Source organism: Brachyistius frenatus, unplaced genomic scaffold, assembly GCF_029030835.1.
Source record: "Brachyistius frenatus isolate BFR_SWC_R1_liver_20210118 unplaced genomic scaffold, ASM2903083v1 Contig_37, whole genome shotgun sequence".
Taxonomy (NCBI): domain Eukaryota; kingdom Metazoa; phylum Chordata; class Actinopteri; family Embiotocidae; genus Brachyistius; species Brachyistius frenatus.
Genome location: NW_027210636.1, coordinates 2,640,948 through 2,666,540, shown reverse-complemented (window position 1 = coordinate 2,666,540; position 25,593 = coordinate 2,640,948). Strand labels below are relative to the sequence as shown.

At 39.8% G+C, this 25,593-nt stretch overlaps 2 protein-coding genes across 2 annotated transcripts in view; one reads left to right on the top strand and one right to left on the bottom strand.

The window, feature by feature from the left end:
• Window positions 1-25,593, bottom strand: part of LOC138622685 (zinc finger protein 703-like) — a 282,664-nt gene that overhangs the window by 72,540 nt on the left and 184,531 nt on the right. The gene's annotated exons all lie outside the window — the stretch shown is intronic.
• On the top strand, window positions 1,492-16,614 carry npffr1l2 (neuropeptide FF receptor 1 like 2). The gene is made up of 4 exons (XM_069701467.1): window positions 1,492-1,638; window positions 11,432-11,801; window positions 14,756-14,855; window positions 15,461-16,614. Exons 2-4 carry the CDS (start codon window positions 11,450-11,452, stop codon window positions 16,461-16,463), a joined length of 1,455 nt encoding a protein of 484 aa, XP_069557568.1. The 5' UTR covers window positions 1,492-1,638; window positions 11,432-11,449; the 3' UTR covers window positions 16,464-16,614.

The window sequence follows — 25,593 nt, the reverse complement described above, 5'->3', positions numbered from 1 at the left end:
GATTGTGTGAAATAAGTATTTCATCCCCGAGCAAAACATGAGTCAGTACTTGGTGGAGAAACCGTTGTTTGCAAGCACAGAGGTCAGATGTTTCTTGTAATGGATTAAAATCCTGCAGCGCCTGCAAAGTGCCCCTGCTCAAGGAGGCACATGTACAGGCCCGTCTGAAGTTTGCCAATGAACACCTGAATGATTCAGAGAAGGCTTGGTGATGTGGTCAGATGAGACCAAAATTGAGCTCTTTGGCATCAACTCGACTCGAGGAAGAGAAATGCTGACTATAATCCCGAGAACACCGTCACCGCCGTCCAGCATGGAGGTGGAAACATTATGGTTTGGGGGTGTTTCTCTGCTAAGGGGACAGGACGACTTCACCGCATCAAGGGTCGGATGGACGGGGCCATGTACCGTGAAATCTTGGGCGACAACCTCCTTCCCGTCGCGGACGGGTCTTCCAGCATGACAATGACCCAAAACATACGGCCGAGGCAACAAAGGAGCGGCTCAGGAAGAAGCACATTAAGGTCATGGAGTGGCCGAGCCAGGCTCCGGACTTTAATCCCATAGAAAATCTGTGGAGGGAGCTGAAGCTTCGAGTTGCCAAGCGACAGCCTGGAAACCTTAAGGATTTGGAGAGGATCTGCAAAGAGGAGTCGACCAAAATCCCTCATGAGATGTGTTCAAACCTGGAGACCAACTACAAGAAACATCTGACCTCTGTGCTCGCCAACAACGGTTTCTCCACCAAGTATTGAGTCATGTTTTGCTAGGGGATCAAATACTTATTTCACACAATCAAATGAAAATCAATTTATAACTTTTATATGATGTGATTTTCTGGATATTTTTTTTATTTTTTTTTTATTTTTGTGATATTCTGTCTTAAAATAAACCTCCATTACAATTATAGACCGTTCATTTCTTTGTCAGTGGGCTCAAAGGATCAAATAATTACTTCCTTCACTGTAAGTAGCCTATCTTGTGTGGATATCTTTGACAAAACGGCAGCATTTGAGCCCCTGATTATGAAAACAGGCTGTTAATTGACCCCCCCCCCCCAAAAAAATTGCGTTTACACGTAATTTTTGACAATTATTATCCCAACATTTATTTAAAAATACAAAATACAAAGGCTTGAATGTAATGAACGTGTGTGTAAGTGCGTCACTAAGTACAGTCCGTGGTGTATCGATACTTTTCCTAAAGTTAAATAGTCCACCAGTGAAAATTGGCTCACATTTAGATTTGTGTTTGTTTGTTTATTGAGCAGAAGTGAATTAAGGATCTTCTACGGAAGCTTAATTTGATGTGTGTATGAGTGACCAGGTGATGGGATGTCTCGCCTTCACGGTTTTCCATAGAGACCTCTCGTGTCCTGTCGCGCTCCTCCTGCGCGGAGACAGTCAGTCGGAGAGGAGTCAGTCTGAGGCAGCGGACCGTCCCTCAGCTTCTCTTCTATTGTTGATGAACTTCAAACCACTAAATCAAGACTTGTCGCTGTATTACTGAGGTAAAACTCTTTCAACTGTCAACCTGTTTGGACGCCGTGAGGGACGCAGAAGAACCAGCCTGTTCATTTTTCTGTCAATTTCAACAGTCGAGTCTGGACATCCGCCAAGAACATCTGACACTGAAGAGGTAGGTCATTTTTTTTGTTTGTTTGTTTATGTTTTTTTCCTAAACTAAACGACAAATTAAGAAAGTCAAATAACGAGATTGAACTTTACCTGAGCTCTTAAAAAAAAAAAAAAAAGCAGCAAAACTAACTGATATTTATCTATCCTTTAATTATTTGTTTCTTTAGGACTTAGACTGGGTATAAAAACTATAGTAGACCTTAAAATAACACTGAAAATAGAATTTAATGTTTATTTTTCTTATGAAATTCAACATCATGTTTAATTATGTAATATTTCACATATGAAGAAGGAGAAAAATATTCTGTCTGTTATTAGCAGATTTAAAGTGCAGTCAGTTGGAGTTTTTGGTGTTTGCTCCCCAGCAGATTGAATTTGGAAAAACTTTAAGTAAAGTGGAGACTTTAGGCTGAAATTTGAGTAAACTGTGACCCCTGCCATACAAAACAATGCAGCCTTGATTGTGGATGTTGTGCGTGCATTTAGTCTTCCTGAGCAGCAATGCTTCTTCATGATTACATTTTGAAACCATAAGCATATCATCAGTACTACAGAGTCTGTTATATTTGTTTGTTAAGTAGGTATTGCTGGCAGCGGCACCTCATCCATGTATGCCAGTAACTGCGGTGCATAAAAGCCCATTTCTTTGCGCTCCTGACATTTACACAGACCTTTACGTGGACATGAAGCGAATGTCAAATTAAAACCAAAGCTGTCCACCTTTATAAGGTTTTAGACTGAGGATGTCATAATACTAGAAATTTGGTTGTACCGCTGAAATTTCACAATACCAAATATCAAATTTGATATAAAACTGTTTTTTTTAGTTGTTTTTTTTAAATCAATATATTTTAACATAACATTTTCTGCAAACATTGAACGGTGACGCACTGTGTTTGACTGACTGAGCAGATGGGATGGCAGACTAACGTTGTGAGCAGCTCTTATTATCATTCTCATCACTAAGTTTACCAAAACAAAATAACATTAGCCTTTGTGAGTAGTGTTTGTGTGGAGTCTTGCTATAATTCACAAACAATAACTAACAGTTCAGGGTATGAACATTTTGACAACTTGCTGTTAATATAAAGTTTTGTGTGCGGATCTGAATGCCGAGTTTGAACATGTTCGAAGTGTTTAATCCTTTGGTTGAAATGCTCTTCGACACCGTTTGTGTTCTTGTGTTTGGCCGTCAACAACTTGTGATGTGTTGCTGCGCCACAGAAAGACAAGTGGCGTCACATATGTACAATATTCCCATTGACTCTGTAATAAAAGTTTTCATAACATCACTAATAACCTTCATCATCATGTAATGAGAAATGCCTACTCTAAAGTAATCAAAGCTACGACCCATTTCCAAACACACGACAGTTTGTCCATTGTCACTGCTGAAGCCTTATTGTGTTTGTTGTTTGTCTTTGTAAAGACTGAATTCAATGGAAAAAGGTGCCGTTCTTAACTCCATTATCTCTCGGCTATTATTTGAGAAAAAGCTTCCTGAAAAAGCTTGTATTGTGAAACATTTGCAGAAACTTGTTTCAACCCCTTTGTTTTCACTGCAATCGGACAATCACACTTAAGAAGAGTAACCTACAACAACCACTGAAAATAGCAGAATTCTCTAATTGACTTTATCAAATCAAAGTGATGGAAATATGAATGTTTACCATGGCACCACAGGAACAGTGGTTACCTTAGAAACAAGCCATCTCCAAACCCATGTCTGTGGCCGCACATCACACCGTGCTCCGGTGCTTGAAGCATTGTCAAGGTTTTATATTTCAAATGTTAAAAGGAACCAATCCCATGCAGGCGAGCAGCGAAAGAGTGGGCGAAGAAAGAGTCGGGGACTTTTTTGCAAGTTTTGAGTTAAGTCACTTAAAGGCATTATGGGATTTTATTTTTCTGGAAAATAAATCAACTATAGAGGTCATTTTTATGGATTTGGGTTGGATCTTTAGGGGTTTAATCAATGTCTTATTGTTCGTCTGTGGTTATCTGTCTGGGTTGTGTTTCAGAAAGAGGTTCATAATTGCAGATCTCTCCTTCACAGAGACAATAACTCTAATATCAATATCACTTACTAAAGTAAAAGATAAACCCAGTATGGGTTATCTTTACTTTAAATGATAAAAAATAACTAAAAGCTTGATAGCTGCTACAGTAATTCAATTAATGGATCATTCAACTAAAGAATTATACTTGTAGTTATGAAACTTTTCTTTGAATCTGTATTGAAGTGTGTGAACTAATAAAAGAAATGAGGAAAAGAGCCCTGTCAAAAGAAACTAATACTGAATGTATGAAGGATTCATCCCACTACTTTTTTTTCAGGCTCAAATGACCACGAGGTAGAATCATAAGTGTAGCTTGATGCATCCACAGCTTTCTGTCTCTATTTTTTTTAATGTAATTGCATAAATTCGATGTAATTGCATGCAGCGCAAGCGCTTCGGTCCTGACCGTATCGCTGTCGTGCCAATAATCACGGCGTGTAGTTTGGCTTTCTTGAAGAAATTGTACTTCCTTGATTCTTGTTGTTCTGGGTTGTGTACCCTCATGGTTGAAATGCACTTATTGTAAGTCGCTTTGGATTAAAGCGTCAGCTAAATGAAAATGTAATGCAATGTAATGAAAGCACACCCTCTCGTGTAATATTGCTTCATCCCTGACCCATGAAATATCTGCTGGTCACCAAAAACACGAGCCAGTGGCCGATTACGGTTTTACAGGACAGGCATATCGGGCTGTTGCACCAAATTACATTTAATTGAAGGCATTTATATCATGTAAGAACCAAGATGAGTCCTCAAAAATAGTTTTAGTGTTTACAGGGAGAGGAAAAAAAAGGGGCATTTAAATACTAAACCACTCAAAATTACTGCTTGACGTGAAGAAAAACTATGATCAAAGGGACATAGAGTTGGAGAAAATTGGCCCAATGCAAATCCTTTGATCCAGAAAATACAGATTACATGCAAATAGGTTTAAATGAGGTCCTAATAGCCATTGTTTACGCCATGTTCATACCAGTTCTACAAAATATTCCGCCACAAACCTCACCTGTAGGCTGCTATTTTAGCATTGCAGGGTAAAAGTTTGGCCAGTTTTAATACCACGAAAATGATTTTAGCTGTGACAGCTGCATGGTAGTTTAAATGAGGTAAACTGAATGTCTTTTTGCAATTATCTCAGTCACACAAAGGCACAACAAACACACACAAGGTTCCTCTGAAAATGTAAAAGATGAAGTCATGACAGTACGGTAAATGTGTGTGTGTTTGTGTGTGTGTGTGTGTGCGCTGTTTGGCTCGAGGAGAAACCAGATCAAATTAGGAAATACTGTTGAACTGCCCTAGATCAGTACAGCCTCATGTGACCTGGAGCATTGCTAGCTATAAAAAAAAAAAAAAAAGATCAGTTTGTCCGGGGCTTTTCTAAAACATTTTCAGGGCAGACTTTCATTTAAAGGCTATTATGCCACTTTACTATTGATTCATGCACTGCTCACCTTCTCTCATTTTAAATTTCAAACTGTCACTCCTCTTTGCTTCTTCATTGTTGTTAAAATGTTAGCACATTCCTCATCAACTGTTTAGTCACTTTCATTCTGTTTGTCCTCAACTCGGTGTGCTAAAGGATCCACTCACAACTGTATTTTTCAGCCATCTTGAAAGGCTATATTCAAGCTTCCCTTGTTGTGAAGAACTTATTTGTCACCGCTAGCTCCTCTTCAGTCATAATGCAATGAAATAGGATTCAGAGGATTTTCACATAGGAGGTCATCCTCTGATGGGTTGAATGCTTGAATTCTCTTCATGAGCTCAACCACGACACCAGAAAATCCTGTTTCTTTCGGTCCAGATGAGGATTTAAAAAAAGTTTTTGTTGAGATCATCTGTGCCAAAGTGAGTCAAACCGTGACTAGCACAGAAGTCCAATAACGAAACACCATTCGGGCTCAGATTGGGCAGGCTGTTCCTCCCAATCACCCCCGCCAGGTTTCTCCGTCGTTGCCCACATGAGCGTTCAAGTCTCCCAGAAGAACTATGGAGTGGGCAGGCGGCATTTTAATGCAGATACGTTTTTATTCAATTGCAGCAGTTTTTATTTTAAAAATATTACTTTCATTAAAGTCTGCTTTTAGTTCATAATAACTTTATTTTATGATAAAACAGCCACTGAGAAGTGAGCGGAACAGCTGAACTATTTAAAAATGTCTTTCCCCCAATTTCATGATTGTATTATATATTTGTTGGTGTTTATTTGATGTTTTATTTCACGTCTTATTTATAGTCTATATACAACCCAGTTACAGGACAGCCATAGAGACTGGAAAGGAATGTTCAGCAGAAGTTTAGCTGTCACTCAAGCGTTTACCGTAACATCACCCATTGGTCTGTGAACTGCAGTTTTAAGGCCTAAACATCTGACCATCGCCATCTTGTTTGTTTTGGGCGACCACATCTACCTGAGGCATGCCAATCAAACCAGACACGCCCCCAAATATACTGCTCTTTGAGGCATGATATTTAAATAATTACTGAGTTATAGGGACCACCAGAACAATGTTCAGAAGGGATGAATTTAACAAATTACACCATGACGACTCATGGAAAACATCTATATTTATATATAATATATACTTCCCCTCCAACTCGAATGCAGAATCCATTTCCCACTGAGTTTGACATTTCAAATTTCCAGGGGGAGTCTGAAATTAGACTGTCTCAGCTTGATGCCTTTAGGGGGACACCTGTGTGAGCTGCCTCTTTGAATGTCAATGACCGGAATACACAACTGAATCTCAGAGGTCTGAAACTGTTAAATTGTTTGTATCAGTGGGTTTTTTTATTTTTTATTTTTGTAAAGATGGCACCACAACCCCGTAATTCAATGCATGTCACATATCTATAAAAAAAAACTGTATGGTAACAATGAATATTTATCATGTTACACTCATTAGTTGGTGTTTTTACATTTTACAGCCTCATCCTCAGTGCACTGCACTGGCTTTTAATGGTGTTGGGGTGGATAGACAGAAGTATATTTGACAGATTATTCCGAAAATCTTGTTTTTCTTGGAAAACTACAAAGTACTCTTTGATAACTCCTTTGATAAAGTATAAATATCGCCTTTATATTTCTTGTCTGACAGTTTTCGGAGGCGACCTGTTCTTTGCTTCATTCTGGTGTGCGAAGTTTTAACTACACCCAGTACTGGCAATGGAAAAACAGGCACGGGCCACTTTGTAGGATTTCGACGGCCATGAAGACCAATAATTATGCATCTACAGTATTAGAGGTCCTTTTCTGAAGGCTGAGCTCGGCCACTCTGCTGAGGAAACTCATTACAGTTGCTTGAAACACTTCTAAAAACCATTGTTTGTGAACACAGTTCATTTAACAATAACAGAGGTGAAGTGGAAAACTGTCCTGAGTTCTGACTGAGAATTTTAGATTCTTTTTGGAAATAACGGACCCTGCATCCTCTAGGTTTAAGTGGAGAGGGACCATCCAGCTTGTTATCAGCGCTCAAAATCCAGCAGCCATGACAGTACAGGAATGCATTAGTGCACATGGCATGGGTAGCTTGCTAATCCGCAAAAAACAAAATACTCTATTAATGCTGGTTTTCTGACAGTATTAGCTGTAATAATAAGTTAGAACAACTAATGACTCACCAAATTGTAAGTCTTACAATAGAAAACACAAACATTTGTGTTTACAATGACTGTGTAGGGCAGATTATGTATCAATTGACACTTTTGTAACACCAGAAAAATTGAAGGTTTAAGGTCTTTGACAGTTGGAACAAAAAAAAAATCCTTCAGTTGTTTACATACGATTGGAGATAAGGTCAGTTCTTTGTCATGAGGATCAGAAACCTGGCCACAAATCCACCCAAAAGAACAACCAGCTCCAACAATATCTGGCCTGCCTTGAGGGGATCCCTCCAACAGCTTTGTGTATTTGCACTGCTCAGGTCCTTTAAGTCTCTGCAGGGGCCGGGGGAGGGGGGAGGGTGTATTTTGTACAGGAGCCGGGTCACTGTGTGAGGAAGAGTTTGCCAGGAGCCAAGATGCTCCATAATCTTATCCATGTTTCTGGGTATTGCTGGCGGGTTTTTCATCTTGGCATGGCTTAGCATTTGCTGACAGTTGGTGCACCATTGAAGGTTTTTTAGGAGTCTTTTAGATGCTTTTGATGCTGCAGCCCTGTAATTGGCTCTAACAATCTGGCTGTTAAATGCAGTAGTACAGCTCGCCCCTTTCACCTGCAAAAATGGATTCTACTGATGCCTCTGTCAACAGAAATAGCACCAACCACCATGTGGACAACAGCATGTGTAAACCATCACAACACAGCACATTGTTAGCAGTATGACTTATATTTGATGCTGTTTTTTGTCAAGACAGCACAGCCTTTGTGTTTCTGGCTGAGGATGAATCCCCCTGCCTTCGTCCCCGTCTTTCTCCTTTTCTTCCCCATTTCCGGCGTACTTCCACTTGTGACGAGCAATTAATTGTTGAGCAGTTTTGATGAATGATCAAAATGCCGTGTTTCCACAGTTTTCAGCTTGTGGTCACAAGAAGGTCAGCGCATCTCAGCTTGCATGAGTACAAAGTGTGTTTGAATGTAGTTTCATATCTTGATATAGTTCGGGTGCAAAGGGGACTCTTGCCCGTATCTATTAATTGAACCAGCCCGATGTGATCTACCCACGCTCTCTTCTGCATATCTTCTGTAACACCTGGTTTAATGGAACCATAATTACATGAGCCAACTTGAAAGCACATGTCATGAGGTTGAAATTTGCAATTACTTCTCGTTACGTGTTTGCTGAATCTTTTCCCCCCCCAATTCTAAAGAAACCTTAACAGCACATTGTAGCACGTTTCTTTGCTGGTGAACGTTCAAATATTGCTCTGCCACTTTATTCACAACCCACGGTGAAAATGGCAAGCTTTCAAAGTCTAAGAATAGCAATGATCTCTCCTTGAAAAGATTGACCCTTAACTCCCGGCAAGCCAGATGTGCAGAGGATACAAAATGAATTCCAACTGCAGAGCTCGTGAGCTTGCTGACTGAGAGAGGCAGTGAGTGCTGCAGGTTAAACTGCAGCAGTACAACATGCATCTCATTCTGGTATCGTCAAAAACCATTAAATCCCTGTGTTTGGGTGTAACCAGTCACATGTAAATGTCACTGTAATTGTTCTTTTTGGTAAAAAGCTCATGTAGAGTACAGTCATCATTCTCCTGCTTTGCCTTCTGTCTACATCTAGACAGGTGCAGTTCTTTCAGCATTAGGGGCTAAAATGCTGTTTTTGATTGGTTCCCTTGTTTGGATTTGTGCCGTCTTTCATCTGCCACTCAAATCAATATGCATTGTTTTAAACAAGTACGCCAAGGCATTTGACCTTGTCGTCGGATAAGAAAAAAAAGACATTTAAAAATACTTATTTAAGTATGAAATGCTGGACACGTCGTCATCTTGGCTACATGGAGGAAGGGGGCGGGGCCACAGATATCCTCTTTAAAGTAAGGCGTCTGAGGAAGCATCAGCTGTTCCTGAACACCTCACAAAAGTGTTTATTTTTCAGTATTGCTGCTGGACAGAAGAATCAGTGTTTAATGAGCGTGTTAAACAGGGTTAATTTCTGGATAAAATAATTAAAGCTGCAGATATGTTGGAGGGTGATGTGTTCGCATGCTGAAGTTATTTCTGGTCTTATCACATTCTTAACAAGGTGTAACTGGTAATCTGCAACCTATTACATTTCAAAAGTAACCATCCATTATCTATACCTGCTTTATCCTGAACAGGGTCACGGGGGGCTGGAGCCTATCCCAGCTCACTTAGGGGGAAGGCAGGGTACACCCTGGACAGGTCGCCAGTCTATCACAGGGCCACAGAGAGACAGACGGAAACAAAGACCATTCACGCTCTCATTCACACCTAAGGGCAATTTCTAGAACCACCAATTAACCTGAGGTGCATGTTTTTGGATGGTGGGAGGAAGCCGGAGTACCGAAGAGAACCCACGAAGGCACAAGGAGAACATGCAAACTCTGCAAAGAAAGGCCCAGGCCCGGATTCGAACCCCGAACCTTTTTGCTGTGAGGCGACCGTGCGAACCACTGCACCACTCTCAAAAGTAACCGTCACTACTCAATGTAAGTTGGGTGGCACTATAACTGCAACACGTGTTTTTATGGACTGAGTTTTTACTCATTGGGTGAACCAATTTCTACACATTGTAATTTCCAGCACAGTGGGGTATTATTACAAACACACTAGGAAAGACAAAGTCGGTGTCAAACTGTCAATGGTGGAGCAGAATCTCATTTCCTTGTGTGAACAAATTAATTTTCAAGAATGGATATAATACAATATTCATCCATCCATTATCTATACCTGCTTTATCCTGAACAGGGTCGGGGGCTTTTTATCTTGACGGTCCTATCAAGATCTGGCAGATCTAAATTCAGACTCAGCTGCATGACTTTGCTTTTTTGTTTATATCTGCTGCTTCCTTTTCTCACCTCCCACCCAGCTCATCACACCTCAGTTGTGAAGAGTGAAATATGTAATGATTAGCAGATGAAAGCCAGAAACGGCCATTACTGTTATTAGTTCTATCAAGTTTTCTTTCCTCAGTGCAAAGCGATAACTGGGGCAGATTTTACCATCAAGCTTTTCGAGACGGCACCTGTTGGTTTTGTCTGCTGAAATTAAAACGGTCGATTGAAAGCTTCATCAGCGGCAGCTTGCGAACTAATTAAGCTCCACAGGTCGAACTTTTCATAATGAAGAGCTGACAAACTTTGAAGTCCGTGAAGGAGGTTAAATTCACACTTAGTGACTAAAGCCGCATTATCCAGGAAACGTTCAACATCATTACCTGTTGATTATCCATGTGGAAGACAGGGGAATGAAAGAATTTGCCCGTCAACGAATTCGAAAATAGTTTACATGTGATGGAAATCATGGAGGTGGGGTGAAGAAGGCAGAGGAGACCATTCTGGATGACAACGCAGTGATGATTATCGGCAGCAGCTCGATGGAGGAGAGAGGCAACAACATGTGGCCTTGCCCGGTTGCTAAACTTCTCTTTGTGTGTACTCTCACAAGGGCTAAGAATGTGTCCTTGGCTGAATACTGCCAGGCAGAGAGTCAGACGTGTTGTGTCCATTGTGACCACAATCAACACTTATCATGGACAGTTAGTTCCTGAGGTCGGTGTGTCCTTTATGGGACCTTAACCCCACATTCAGGGAATTAGAGTCTCATAGCATGTCGGGCCTAAACAATAGAGTTTCCTTGACATTACGTACTTTACTTGGACAAGCAAGTTGTATTTTTCATTCATGCTTTAATGTTCATATTCTTAAACTATTAACTTAAGTTAAAATCTTACAAAAGTTGTATTTGTCAAGAAAACTGATTTGTTTAATGAATGCCATGCTGGAGCTGCTGGCGAATAAACCAATAACTTCTTCTTTTTTTTTTGCAGCAATAGCTTCAGCAAGGCTAAATAACAACAGCATAAGACTACTGTTTCAAAATCAAAGATCGTATCGTAAAAGTCCAGAGAGTGCTCCTATTGCTCGCAAAGGGTGTGCCGCACCGTGACGTGCAACAGACCTGCAGTGCTGTGACACCTAAGGCTGGATAATCACTGTTCATCGAAGGGGATTAAGGAAGGATTGATTAACACGACGATCTGATATTCAATCTGAATTCTCAAAAATCTCCTCTTGTCACCGTTTGTTTTCCCCCTGCAGTGTTCGTTCACATTAGGGATGAAGATACTGGACAACATGGACGAGGAAGGAATAGAGTTGGCGGAATCAGCATTCGCGGCCGCCCTTTCAAACACCAGCCTAGATGGCACCACCAACGTCACCAACGTCACCAACATGTTCTTTTCCCCGTACTACCAGCACTCTCTGTACGTGGCTGCCAGCTACATCCTGGCCTACTCCTTCATCTTCCTGCTGTGTATGGTGGGAAACATCCTGGTGTGTCTGATCGTGCTGGAGAACCGTCGCATGCGGACGGTCACCAACCTCTTCATCCTCAACCTGGCTATCAGTGACCTACTGGTGGGGATCTTCTGCATCCCTACAACGCTGGTGGACAACCTCATCACAGGTAATACTCTATTACAAGCTCTACTATAAGCCCTCTCATATCTGCCTTCAGCCAACTATGATGCTACCACACGCATCTGCTTTATTCATGCACTCTTTTGGATTTGGCTCAATTTACTCTTGAGATTTATAGAAAATTCTCTTTAATAAACCGAGTACAGACCCCTGCTCTCCTTCTCCACATGAGCTCTCCTTCCTCTATGATCTCCACTGGTGTAAATCCACCCCGAAATCCTGAGTGGGCTTTGATGTTGGCTGCTCAGATGTTCCAGTTGTTTAGTAACGGTGTCCTTTGTTGAAATGGTGGATTCAGGGAGAGCAAAATTTTTTTTCAATTTATAGTCCATGCCTTGATGGTGGCCTTTCTCATGAACGTTGCAGCTTGTGCCATTTAAGACATGGCAACATGTGGTGCTAGTGTCAGAGCTGTCCATCAAATGTCTGGTGATGTTAAAAGAGAACTGCCACACGTTGTTTACTATTAGTTGATATATACAGCTATTGATTCCTGATAGCGGGGGAGTGTAACAGCAATTACGGCAGTCAGCGACAGGCACAGTTCAGCAGTGGACAACAGTTGACATCTATGTTGTAAATGGAAGATACAGAGGAGTGCTTTAATATATATATATATATATATATATACATGAAAGAGGAAATAAATACAAGACAATAGTTTACATTATTGAGCTATCAGATATTTGCACTGTACAGATGTTATTTTAATAATCCTCATATCCCAATTACCAGACGTTTTTGTGTCGCTAAATACGTCACTAGTTAAATCAGTCCAAAGTTAATATACAGTAGACCAGAATTGCTGTAATATATTGTACACAGTTTACAATCTGTAACATTAAAATGATAAGCTTCTCTGTCGAACAACCATCATGTTAATAAATCTGCTGTAAGATCAGGTGAGAGACCCATCATGTTTCCCATCATGCCCTAAGGCCAATGCTCCTTCAAGTGCAGATCTCGGCTGACCTGTATCTGAAAATTGATTTTCAGGCTCCCTGCCGGCAGTCCACAGTTAATATGTCAGGCTGAGCAGCAGAGGAGAGGATGACTGATGCCACGGGGAGCTCTGCCAGAATTTCATTTAGTCGTCAGTAATTAGTCCGACATGCAAAGTAATGTAAATTTAACCGTCTCTGCAGAGTAAAATCTGTAGCGGGCTCAGAAACACTTCAAACCCTGAATACAGTTCATCGCTGCATCCACAAATGAAGTTGAACTTTCTACCATGCAAAGATGAAAGCGTATACAAAACTGATCAAATCATTTTTTTTTTCATAAAACAACAAAATTGTTTCATTTTAAAATGTGATATGTTTGTTGCCTTTGGTCTATTTTCAATCAAATATGAGTTTACAGAATTTGCAAATCAGTACATTCGTTTTTTTTATTTTACAAAGCGTCCCAACTTCTTTGGAAACGGGTTTGTAACTAGGACAGATTTCAGTTCATTTTTTTTTTTCTTGCTGATGCATTGAATTTTGACGTCTCTAACATAATTGAAGAACATACTCCTGTGAATTTCTTTTTTGCATTGAAGGTAAGGCACTTACCCTGGAGGTGTATTTGTTCACATGACTCACTATAAATAAAGCTTTGAACTTATTGAGCTTACATTCAGTGCAATTTTACAGACTGCATTGTTCCTTCACTCTATTCAGTTACATGGAAATCAGTCACGTTGCTTCGTTTTTTAAGGTTTGAATAAAGGATGTACTAGTGGGGATTTACAGAGTGCACTCACAGACAGAAGGAGTCTGTCCTCTGTGTTTTTAGATATAAATAGATATATGTATTATTATTCATGACAGATAGACAAACAGACACATAGACAAACTGAGACAGGCAGAATGATAGATAGATAGAAGGAAAACTGGATGGATGGATAGATAGACCGACAGACATCAAAGTCGACATACTTTTGTCCAGTTTTCACCACAATCCAGAAACTTCTATCTGACTTTCTCACGATATGGAAGTAAATGTCTGTCTGAAATTACATGTACGGTACAGCACATGTAACATGTAAAACAGCCACATGAGTTACAAAATGCTTTTTTTTTTCTTTCTCATACTTGTTTGTTTATTTAATTCAACACATTTCAATAGAAAAGGTCCTTGACTTGATTCCAGTCCTTTTGGTACCGGCACTACTATGACTGTGACGTAACGTAAATTAAAGGTCAGAAAAAAAAAAAATTTGTTTCAAAGTAGTTTCATACTTTTTTATACAACAGTTTAAATGCAAACTTTTACACATGGATTTGTTTTGGGGATTTAAAAAAAAAAAAAAATTCTCCTTTGCTGAAGCCCAGAAATGTGTCACGTTATTGTCACTGTTCCTGCAGAGATGAAGAACTGCACCGGAACGTAGAAGTATTATATGTTTTTATATGGCTGTTACAATTAGAAAATCATTTTAAGGGTATTCAGCACCTCAGGCTTCTTCTGCATGAGAGCTTAGAGTGAAAACCAGGACGGTACTGCAGAGATGTTTTGCTATTGCGTAGCAATTTTTTCACCACCCTGACATAATTGCCAGTGGCTGTCAAACCTTCTCACTGTGCTGCCCCTCAGGCAAAAAACAATCCCTGCTTTATGAGCCATTTGTGACTGTCGAACGAAAAAAAAAAAAAAACGAATTGCTGGCTATACTCACCCTCTGTGTTTGTGCTCCTCTATCCGCTGTGGCAGGGAAGATAAAACAATCATCATGTGGAGGGGAGGGAAGAATGATGTGCAGGGACAGCTCAAACACCTATTTGTGTCTCCATTACAGAACAATAACAAAGACACGCAAGACGAAATGCCTTCAATTCAACATTAAAGGGGGGAAATAACAAGAGTGAATCCCAGGTTTAAAAAAACATTGTCCTGAAACTGTGAGCTGACCAGACTGGAATGATACTTAGGCTGTTGGTTTTTTTTCCCCAATAGGCTGGCCCTTTTCCAACAACGTGTGCAAGATGAGTGGTTTTGTCCAGGGCATGTCCGTGTCTGCGTCAGTCTTCACCTTGGTGGCCATTGCTGTCGAAAGGTTAGTGCATGCTGCGGTTTGATACCTGATAGACTATGACGCCATAAAACAATTAGTTGACTAACAACAAATTAATCAGTGAAAGAATATTTACTTACAAAAGCTGCAGGCTTGAATTTGTACTTACTGAGGGAATTTGAATGGGAGTCTATGGAGCCAGAGCCATTTCAGAGCCCTAGCCCCCTAGTGGCCTTGGTGGTATTGCAGTTGAGGCACTTTCGCATTGGCCTCATTTTTCCAACCTAGAAGCTACGGCCACTTTTACTATGACTACTTCTTCTTTTTCCTTTTATGTTGGACTGAGGACTCAATATCCTCAGTATACATGTATTACCTTACATGTAATACATTTGAAAAGTTGCTGATATTTGGCAATTACAGCTTATTGAGTTTTTCTATTTTACTTTTAACCTTTTGGATCTTTTGACTACCGGTCAAACAAAACTGAAAATTACAAAACATAATTTAACAGGCAGAAGTCATAGTTAATTAGAATTATTCATCCTGAATTAAATCCTTAGTTTTATTGTTCTGTTTATGTTTTTTTTTTTTTAATATCTAATGGCTAATTAGTGTAAATTTCCCTATTTGCTTGTCTGCGACAGGTTTCGCTGTGTCGTGTTCCCTCTACGACCCAAGTTGACTCTACTTGTTGCCAAGGCAGCCATCGTGTCAATCTGGGTGTTAGCAGTGGTGATAATGTGTCCCGCTGCCGTGGCTCTGACCGTGGAGAAGGTTCCTCTCCATCACATGGTGTGCAACGATGATTTCAATCACACCTACCCTTTGTACACCTGCTACGAAGACTTCGCCAACCCTCAGATGAGGAAGGTCTACACGGCGGTTCTGTTTGCTCACATCTACATGGCGCCACTCACAGTAATCACACTGATGTACGGAAGCATCGGAGTCAAACTGTGCTCCACTGTGGTCGCAAACAGAGAGCCGCAACAGGCCGACGCCACAGTGCGGGAGGGAGGCCGAAAACGCAGTCAGCAAATGATATCACAGAAAAAGCTCAGGGTGATAAAGATGCTCATCATGGTGACTTTGCTTTTCATGCTGTCCTGGTTGCCCCTCTGGACCCTCATGATGATGGCAGACTACGCAGGCTTGACTAGGGACCAGCTGGAACTTCTAACCAGCTACATCTTCCCCTTTGCCCACTGGCTGGCTTTCTCCAACTCCAGCGTCAACCCCATCATCTACGGCTACTACAACGAGAACTTTAAGAGGGGCTTCCAGGCGGTGTGGAAGTCCAGGCCCTTCTGTTGCCTCCAGCAGTTGAGGAGCAGAGTGGCCAAGTGGGGGAGGAAACCAAGGTCGACGCAAGTACAGTGTGGAGTTCCTGATTTCAGAAACGCCTCCAACAATCACAACCACTACATTTTGGGAATGAGAAATCGAGTCCATAATGACAACAAGTTGAGTGACTCGCCGGAGGAAAATAGGAACACGACGGTGGGGTGTGTGGTGGTCCATTCAGGGGAAACTCAATCAGACAGTAAGTTAGAGATGGCAGGTATATCTAAGAAAAGCAGTGAAAATGAAGGGTCAGAAAAAGTTAGTTCTCTGGTGGTGTCAGTGTATCAGGCGTGGGATAACTGACTATTCACATTGTTAATAACACATGAAACAAACAAAGCCATACATTGTAGTGCAGTCCCAAGGAGCAGGCAATTATCAGATTTGTAGACATGTTTTATCCCTTAGATCTAATCAGCAGATTGGTTTCACGCACCACAAACCTCCAACAAGATCAGCGGTGCCTGTCGTTACTGCTCTTCTGTGAATGTGCTAAACATGTGCTGAATATGTGGAGCCACAGAAAAGGCTGACCAATTCAAAAGAATCCTTTTTTCAATTTGTGTCCTTTCGATCTAAATTCTGGACCAAGGTGCCTTTCACTACTACTACTATTTTGGTTCGGACCAAACAGGGTTGAATCGAAATCTTGCTGAATTAAAAAAAAAATTGTTTTTGAATTTGGTTGAATTTAGATGAGGTAAAAAAAAAAAAAAAAAAAAAAGATGTGAATAAAAAATAATATCATGGATCTATATGTACACACATTTTAAAATATGTCCCATAAAATTGGAGACAAGCGAATCATCAAAGGTGACTTTGACTGGAGAAGTATGCGTAAAAAGCACAATGTAATTAAGAAGTCATCCCCGGGTTTCCACTGTAGAAAAGTACTCTGCCTTTCTTTTATTAGTCCATTTGTGTATATTCAGTCATCAACACCTCACTGAGCCATTTAAACAGAAACTACATCACAAGATAGTGAAAGATTTCACACAACAGTTTACCCTACATTAGTTTTGTGCAGTTACGCTGTTAAGTATAATTGTAACACTAAAGCAAAAACCGTTTATACCGGTTGAAACCTTTGTATCATTGTTGTGCAAGACATCCAGCAGTGACCGAAGAACTGCCGTCAAAGAACAATTAAAAATCTACCTCTTGAAGCTAGCAAATGTTCAAACATCAGTGTGAGCTCTCAAAAAAATCATGAAATCACACACAGAAAAAAAGCTGTCGGCTAACTACCTCAACTTACATTACTATATGAATAATTTCTATCTCCAACAAGACAACTTTAAGATAATGCAGTGGTACAACATGCGAGGAATAAAAACAAGCACAAATGTTATCTAACAATACCAAACTAATGTCCCCAGCAAATCCTTTCTAGTCCTCGGAGAGAATTTAAAAATAATGTTGCAGTCAGGACGTTATGGGCGGGGGTTTGTGATGGTTGCTGTACAATGCCAGTGACTCCTCCGTAACCCGAGCACAGGGGTCTCCAACAGGGTTCTGTATCACAAAATGAGCTAAAGGCTGGAATATGATCATTGACTGTGTATATAAAAGTGGACGTAGCTTCCGGGTCTGAAAAATGAGGCAGATTCGGAAGTGTCTTAACCTGCGATACCACCGAGTGCCACTAGAGGTCGGCTCCAAAAGGCCTCCGGCTCCATAGACTCCCATTCAACTTCTCTCATAAAATCCTAAGTCAATAAAATTTCTCCACGCGTTATCTCGGTGTTGTTGACTAAAGTCACTCTTTCTTATTAGTTTTCTGACGGCCCATCTGAAATGAATCACGTCATTAATTAGAAAAAGTGTTTTTGGGGGCGTTTCTGTTTGATTGACAGGCCTGTGGTGCAGTCAGCTTACATCTATCAGCGGGCGGGACATAGTATTGTTTCCAATCAGTTCGAGTCAGTGGGCTGCTGTGACTGGTTGTCAGTCAACTAGTCCCTAACCTACCCGTAACCTTTTAACCTACCGTTAACTCTTCTGCTTCACCAGAGTGGAACTGGACCAGGCCTTTCAGAACCTGGTAAATTTGAAATAAACACAAATATACACAAACTGCTGTTTAATAATACACACATGTTGTTGCAGCTCCTGCTGAACTGCATGTAGACGTGACAGAAACGGGAATTGTTACAATTAAAAGCCAATCTCACAATTGTCACAGCAGGTTAACGGCAGATTACCATATGTCTAATTAAAGCGGAGAAACCTGAGGATGCCGAGGCTTACATTTCACGGAGTTTGAAGTAGAAAATTACACAGGTTAAACTTACAAATCTGACAAGAATGAGGTAAAAGCAAGGCTATTAAATGAGGTGACACTATTAGTGCATCGATAGAATTAAAAATGTAAATGTCATCTACACAGCACCAGTTAAATATCAGAAGGTCTGCACTGTCATTGTGCTACAAGAAATGTCACACATGGTTAGAAAACATGACCGATGACGACAGACAGTTGGTGAGGCGGTGTCAGCAGGCAACCCGATTACTAAACCGATCTCATTTTGTGATACAGCCCCTCAGCACAGCACTCTACTGTCCCAAGTCCCCAGAATGCACTATGCACTTGGTTTGGTTTCCCTAAAATTCAACTGAAGCGGCATTTGAAAGGTGAAGGCAGACTCAAAACCTATAAATAATCACACAGGTTTGATTAATTTTGTGCTATTTTTGACAGGTAAACAACCACCAGCATTGCGGTCAGTTGGTTTTTAACTAATGCAGCGCTACTCTCGTCGTGCCTCGTCGTTACAGCTGTTCATATATAGGAATGTAGTGCACAGACGCGACTTTGAACGTGCGAATGTTAACCGTCTACTGCTAGCCTCAGGGCAGACACACTTATGATTACAGTTAAATGAAAGTCACCATGATGTTCAAAATTCATTATTTGAGAAAATTTCAATTTAAACTCTGATTGTATTAACGGAAAGCCTGCGTTGCAAGTTGATGGTTTTAGGATTTGAAAGGAGTTGACATGTCGAGATCTAACAAAAAGACTCAAGGTGGGTTTTTTTTTTAAATTATTTTTCAAGGCATTTGGCCTTTATTCCGACAGCACAGTAGAGATAGACAAGAATTGTGGGAATGACTCACAGCAAAGGTTCGGATGGTTGGACTGGGGACTTAACTGTTGACGGCCCCTTCTGCATTCTCAGCCGTCAAAGAATCGGGGTCCCCACCCCAATTTTAAAGAAGTGCAATAAAATCACCGGAGCAGCCCTTTGAAACACTATATTCACAGACCTTTGGGATGTTTCTGATCTCACATGCATCTGAATACTTTTTGCCCACCAGCAGCTGCTGCTTTTTTTTTTTCCAAGGCTGATTATCTTTCATGTGGGAATATGAGACAATAACGAAGTGTGAATCAGTGACAGCAGTGGTTTAAACAGCCAGCTGGGATTTCTGCAAAAATTAAATTGTAGTAAGAATTCATATGTAAGGACCTCACCTTAATGTTAGCGATGATGATATGCAGCCTGAGGTCTTTGTCTGCTGTACTGTGCCAGTTGGCAAACGGATTGCAAGCTTAACATTTTTGAATGATATCTCAACATGTTTTCCATATTTCACGCTCAACAAATATTATGTAGAAACACACCAGTTTGCTCTCGAGCTGACATAAAACAGCCATATCCTACCGATAGCACCTTAAATAAGCATTATACAAACCTTTGAAGTTTAATTTACACTACAACAACATGTTTCCTTGCTTATTGTGCCAACAGCTCAATCTCTTAATTTAGACATGTTGTTTTCCGAGAGCCAATTACTCTCTGCGTTTATGGATTAGCAGTGGTTTGTTTATGACTTTAATTTAAATGAAAAAAAAAAGGTAGTTAAGAGGTAAACGTGAATTCAAGAGTTGTGACCCACGACAGCAAGGGAAATATCACCACTGCTGAAATACAAATATGACTGAAACAGAAGGAACCTGAAGTCTATATTTCGTGTGACCTTCCTTGAAAACAGCATCAGTACTCGTTGTAAGCTTCTCAGATAATGTGCCACATGTTTCTTTGCGCATTTAAACCTTGGTAACGGAGATCAGAGGCCTGTCCTACGAAGCAGAATTTTGGGGTCGGCGCCGAAACTTCGGGTTCAACTTTGGGTTTTTAGGGTTATAACGGAGGTTTACTTCTTACTACGGCTTACGCTGCAATTTTGGAGATAACTTACATTTATGATAAAATACATAAAAGCACCACCGATCAATTCTCCTGGAAAACGGCCTCAACAATTGAAGAAGATCCTGTGGAGGTTCTCTGTGGAGGGTGTTCAGAGACCAGTAAACCTCTTTGTCTTTCACTGACAATTTCTTGTACGTGTTAAATTTTGTATTTATCTAACATTATAGTTTGTTGATCGCTTTGAAAAAAAAAAAAAAATTTAAATCCCGCTTTGCTGTCAATAGGCTTGTCCTTGTTTGTGATTCATCAGATGCTGCAAAACCCTGTCCTGGTTATGTAGCCGTCCACATAGCTGGATTGAGATACTCTGGTTTGAGTTGATAACCACCGTCGTGTGATTTCTTTGTGTGATTTGTACAGCTTTATGAGGCCAAAATAACATAATGCATGTAGGGTATATTTGAAGCTGCCTTTCAGTACAGGCACTGGCCAAGCCATCTGTTGCAGGACCCCTTGTTTTCACTTGAGCCTGATAATAGTTCTTTATTTACATTTAGTTCGCTGCCTTGCCGCAGAGGGAATTTGGCAGACTTGAAATGTCTCCCTAATGGTTTTAAGGCACTTAAAAACCTTTGCACAATACTTTATGTGAAAATGATCCTGATTGAGATCCTTGTGTTTTGGTACCATCTCCATTGCTAAGCAGTCACTGGTGTGGTGTGAGCCAAGTGTGTTCCCAGGTCGTGCCTTTGTCAACATGTGCAGAAATGTTATAGTATTTTAGCAGAGCCTTGAACATGCCTATAGTCCATCACGAATTTATAATTCTCTTGTGAGGAAGACAAGCTCGTTGCACATTACAGTCCCGCTGTTGTCTGTGGTAAAAACACATTAATTGTTTTCAAGTGCTTTGGAAATTAAAATCATGCTCTCTCAAGTATCATGGACAATGACTGTTTGTAGCACAGTGACCGGTGAATTTGCTGTTACTGTTGAACTCGTAAATGTATTAATGATGTCAGTAAAAAATGTTAAAGTCAATTATTTGGTTAAATGAGTCAATATTGCCTGATGACGACTCAGGAGAACCAAAACGGATGTTGCGGAGTATTTGTGGCTTACGATGCAAAACTTTTACCTCCTATTTATTGTGGTTCTTTATGCTTTCTTGTGTTGTGTGACTTGCTGTGATAGTTCTGTTCTATTTGTGTCAAAAGGTTCAACCAATATGTTTTATTGAAGATTTGTGTATTAATGCATTGGAGGGAAGGAACCTCTTCCTCAAACAAAACCAGCAGCGTTTAGTTTTCTTGTCTGGTTGTCGTGATGAATGTCAAAAATAATGTAATTATTTGTCTCCTGCAGCGCCAACGTTATCAGTGTTAACGACCAGATGTATTTTCTTTGATGTATTTAGTAATTCTAAAAAAAAACTCAATGCCTGAATATTGGCTCCAGATGTTATATATAATGCACATCCAAAAGCATGTTACTCCTATAAGATTTTAACACATTTTTTGACATATATATGTAACTTTTGAATTTATATACATTTATATTTATTATTTGGTTAAATAGCATGAAATAAAATTTGAAGGAAGTCCAGAGATGCCCACATTATTTCCCATGAAGGACCAAACATTAACCTGGATGGTTGTTTATGTTATATGAAATTGCATTTCCTTAATGTGATATATTTTACAATAATTTAACATTGTAAATCTGAAATAAAATTTTGAATAATTCAAATCTACACTTTTGTCTGTGTAATAGTAATTTTATTATTCTGATGAAATGATTGTTAAAAAATTGGCAAATTTATTTATTTAAAAAAAAAAAATGACTGCCTCAATCTCTCATTTTGAGTGTCAGGCCAAAATCAGTGACGTAGGACAAACTAACAGCACATTAGCATCAACAGGAGAGAACGAGAGATTACCATAATGTTTTTGGCAGATAAAGTGTATACCAATATCATTTAACAGGGTTAACAGCCCTATGATGTAAACTCCCGTAAAACTCTTTTTTTTTTTTTTACCTGTGCAAACTTACAGTTTGTCATTACGGTTTGGATTTCACAGCACTCAAGAATGAAGACAATCAGCAAGAGCTTGTCAAATAAAAAAAGCAAAAAAGGCGAGGGCCAAACTTGGCCCCGGGCCCCCAAATTGGTCCGCTCTTGCCTATATTATCAAAAACAAAAAATGTCAGTCTACTGTTAAGATTGGAAGGCACTTTATAGAAGAATCCAAAAACTCAGATTATTACTGTGATTGTTTATCTTCCAAATCTGTGGGATCCAAGTTATCTACTTTGTTGGTTGGATCTTTTTTCTTGCAACTGTTCTTATCCGACCTCACACGATATGTGCTTACATATTTAGGTGTCTGATTGGTTGATGACCCAGCTACATGTGGTTTTGTGTGTGTGTGTGTGTGTGTGTGCACCCGGATAATATGACGCAGGCTACACGCAGCGTTCAGGTTTAATGTTTTATTTATCCATGTTGTTTAAGTATGTCTCTTTTTCCTTTTCTTGTGTGATGGTTACAAAATAAACAATTCTCCTTAAAAAGCCTTTATGTACACTTGTACTGCTTACGACACTTTAGATAATCGGAAGTTTCTCTGTTGCCTCGGTTACCCTCTCAGTAAAGGAAATTTCAAGGAAAAGTTACATCAAGATTTTCACTCGTGTTGACAGCTGGAAAGCACAGGGGGAAAAAAACCATCTAAAGCCTTTTTGTAGTCACTGTGTGTTAACAAAGCAGGGCTGTGCTCCACACTAGCAGGGAGATGCTTACATTAGCCTCTAAAGTTTGATCCCTGTGATCATCTTGCAACATGTCCAGGCTTCCCTGCGACCCCGAACGAGATAGTTAGGAAGTGGATCGATGGTCAGATTGAGGGAAAGACTGACAGCCCGCATGTTGCCGGAAAAGAAAATTTGAAACTCTCTTTTTTAATATTATTAAACATTTGCTCTTTGAGTGAAGGAATTTTCTCTGCAAGTGGATCAGGACGTGCAGATAAATGATTCAGCACATTCGCCTTACTTGAGCCACGGCAGTAAAAGGCAAGTATGGAATCGGTGTTTGATATTGAACTCGATGTGTTTCTCAGTTCCCTCGAGCTTCAGATGTTTTCCCTGCAGAACAAATCTAAAACTCAGCTGGAAGACAGTAAAATAAAAAAAAAAAATACAACGTGCCTGGAATTGGCTTTAGGTCCACAACCAATTCAATAAAAGATCAGAAGTCCTGCAACAATCGCTGCCTTTGTGAAACTCTGATCTGCTCTAGGGCAACAGATTAGCAGTGCAGTTCACGTTCAAATAATCTTCCATTTGGCACAAATTACAGCGTTAACATAACAACAACCACAGCGGTTATTTGTCTTTCTAAACCCCCACCGCCCCCCGTGGCACGGGCTCTTTTCATGTTTACCTCCCAGAGCATCAGAGTGCCCAGCGGTCATTCTGCCTTGCCAGCGTGCGATATCTCACTGACTCCGTCCCTGCTGTTTCATGAGGCCAATAATGGCAATAACTCGATGTATTTGGACCTAAATTAAAGAATTCATTTCAGAAGCTTCAAGTGTGAAATATGATAATAAGCCTTTACTGCTGTCAGAATAAAAATTAAAAATAAATAAAATATTAGACATTTGAATCAAAGTTTATGCCAAAAAAAAAAAAAAAAACTTAGCAACTTTATTACTTATATGGCACTAATGTTGCTTTTTAAATGTGCAAGTCAACACAAAGGGCGGTTTACTTTTAGGGGGTGGAAAATTCATTGACAAAAGATGATGTCATCACTGTGCTTTTATTCAATTAAACCATGAAAATGTTTTTTTTTTTTTTTTTAATAGTATCTATTAATTTGAAGACTTCTTTTAAAATGTTGCTTGTTGAATCTATTCAATACTGTAAACAAAACAAAACAAAAATCGGAAAAGCAATTCATTTGATTTTCATAGCAGTATGTTCTCGTATGTGTGCAGGTATGATACTGTCTGAGAAATAAATTGATGTCAATGTGGCATCTTTTTTTCCACAAGTCTAAAATCAATTTCACAAAAATATTTTTTTATTCCTCAGTTATAAAGTATCATTTCTATGGTTTCAGGTTTGTATTTTCATTTTGCAATTTGTTTATGTTTACTTGTATCTGTAGGCCGTGCAGTTTATCAACTGTGACAAACATTAATAAACATAACAAGTAACTTAATTTGTGAGAATATGAATGCCTTCATTAAAATGTGCCACACGTAGGCACAGCAATCCCTAATGTGAATATATGTGAGACACTAAACATCCAGATGATACATATTAAACTAATGCAAATGTGTGCAAATAATAAGCATGTATTATTTATGTACATGATTCGTCGCGTTACTGCAGTCGAGGATGGATAATTGAACTGGATCAGTGGGAACTGATGGTTTTTAAACCAACAGCAGCACCTCAATGTCACCGAAAGACTACAGAGACACAAAATGACCAGAGATTGAAAAAAAACACAAAAAAACAAACAAATGACACAAAAAGCATCCAAAGCAAAGCGAACATAACATGTAGGAGAGGTGGGAAACTTTTTCCAATGTGTACAGCCAGTGGCCCGTTGTTTAATAGTCCACGACAGCAATGAAGAGGTCAGAACTATGGTTTAACAACACTGACAAGCTAAACAATCAAAGGCCCAACTGTGTGTGAATTTGTGTGCACAAAAACATCGAGCCGTCATTCGTTTGTGGTGCGAGCAAGCTACAAGACCGAAGCGAATCCGTGATTGGCCAGGACTTGCATCATTCAGACAACAGCCAATCAGAAGAGGGGAACGTTTACATAGACGCGGCTTTAAGACACAAAACAGCTTGTAGTTGGCGGAGCTCGGAGAGAAGCTAAAAAGCGAAGATGTAAAACTATATTGAGATCTTTAAGCTAATTCTATAAGCCTGGTCATATCTTCCTGAAAATACGATGTTGTTCTTTATAGAACAAAGCTTAGTGTTAGATTTTCTGATGCTAAGCGATGTTGTATGTTTACAACCTGATGTAATTCATGTCTTTAACAAAACATTATTTGAAGAAAAGCAGCAGACCAATGACAAACATCCTCTGTGGTTTGTGAATTAAAGAACGTTTCCTCTCACACAGTGGAAGTAAATTACACACCTTCTGTCCACTTCTTCCATCAGGTTTTAATTGGAGAATCTTTAGGCAAAAGAAAAAGACTGATAACGTTGGAGCCAAGCGGCAACCAACCGTCACGT